This window comes from Raphanus sativus, unplaced genomic scaffold (assembly GCF_000801105.2).
Source record: "Raphanus sativus cultivar WK10039 unplaced genomic scaffold, ASM80110v3 Scaffold6258, whole genome shotgun sequence".
Lineage (NCBI taxonomy): Eukaryota > Viridiplantae > Streptophyta > Magnoliopsida > Brassicales > Brassicaceae > Raphanus > Raphanus sativus.
In genome coordinates this window covers 1-1,428 of record NW_026621548.1, presented here as the reverse complement: position 1 = coordinate 1,428, position 1,428 = coordinate 1, and the positions used below count along the sequence as shown (strand labels likewise).

Below are 1,428 nucleotides of genomic sequence, written 5' to 3'. Positions count from 1 at the left end.
GCCTATAAACGTAAGCCTTGATAAGGAAGGAAGCAGTTTATATTGTGGAGTAGAGGAGCCAACAATGGCTTCACCACCCTCTGGGAGGCCCACCTGATGAAGACTGCACGTTCAGTCTGTCAAGGAGGGCGTTGAAGTCTATAGCTTGGCCACTCTCCTCCATCCGCTGAATCACCGCCATCACGTGGTCTCCTCTGAACCCCATGCTCACTAGCTTCTCTATCAATTCACCATATTTCGATCTCAACACAGGAGGTGGTGTCCCGGTGTTACCACCATCTGCCTGGTGCTGCTGAGGAGCGTACCCACCACCTTGTGGACCTTGCATATAATGAACTTGCTGTTGCTGATGTTGCTGAGCTGGTGGTGGGTATTGCATCCGCCCACTTTCATACATGGCATTGGTATACCCGGGAGGAGGAGGAGGCCCCGCGGGTAGATAACCATCGCCTGTCTGGGGGTTATAAGACATCTTTGTCTGCTGCGGAGCCTGTGGTGGCGGTGCACCGTATCCGTAAGTTTGCATCGACTGTTGAGGAGGTCCAGCGTATGGCGATTGCATCTGCATGCTGCTTGGCAACTGTTCAACTGGAGATTGGTTGCTTGGTGGCGCATGCAAGTATGTAGGGTAAGCTCCGCTTGACTGTAGCCTCGCCTGCGGCTGAGGAGGCCAGTTTTGCTGGTACTGCGGGAATGACTGAGCTTGGGCTGAGCTGGGTGGGATGGAGCAGGAGGTGGGGGCATGAACTGAGCCTGCGCTGTGGTGCTTGAGGTTGAGATGGTGGCGCATGAACAGGCGCTGGTGGAGGTGTGTTTTGAAGCTGTGTAGTAGGAGGCATGTAATACTGCTGGTGTTGTGGCTGTGGCTGTGGCTGCAGTGGTGGCGTGGTGCTATTTGGTGACGCAAAGCAAGTGCGAGCTGGTTGTTGTGTGCATCTGAGGTGTTGTCGCTCTTCTCTGGCTCTGGAACAGGCGTCGCAACCCGCTCCTCACCATGTGAAGAGGAAGATGAATCTTTCTGCACAAGTTGAAGCCTCGCTAGCTCTTTCTGCGTATCAGCTCGCTCTTGTTTGTCTCTAAGAACCTGAACCGACCTATTCACCTACATCAAAAACATCCATCGCTGATTCAGAAGTAAAATTAACCAAAAAAGGACTTTAAAAAGCATTGCAAAACACAAAAACCTCTTGAAGATGTTTGTCCATAGATCTAAGCTTAACATCAGCCTCCTCGTTATCACGAGTCAAATCAGATCGCATCTCACCAATAGTCTTATCAAGGTTGTAGCAGTAGAGTTCAAGCTGTGACAAGCGAGAGCTGATGCCTTCGAGAAAACGCATCATGTTATCAGAGTACTTCTTCATGGTCCTTTCGACAGTTGCTTAACGTCGTGGCTCGAAGAGTCCTCCGGTGGAGTGTAAGAAGAGC

General features: G+C 51.3%; 1 protein-coding gene across 1 annotated transcript; it reads right to left on the bottom strand.

Moving 5' to 3' along the window:
• Positions 1 to 6: 6 nt before the first annotated feature.
• LOC130507832 (uncharacterized) lies at positions 7 to 1,342 on the bottom strand (the record flags this gene model as incomplete). Its single annotated transcript, XM_057002470.1, is given in 5 exon segments — positions 7 to 714; positions 717 to 761; positions 764 to 886; positions 889 to 1,102; positions 1,185 to 1,342. Coding segments are annotated over 5 exon segments (1,184 nt in total), but the record flags the coding sequence as incomplete, so codon positions are not given.
• Between the last annotated feature and the right edge of the window lie 86 nt (positions 1,343 to 1,428).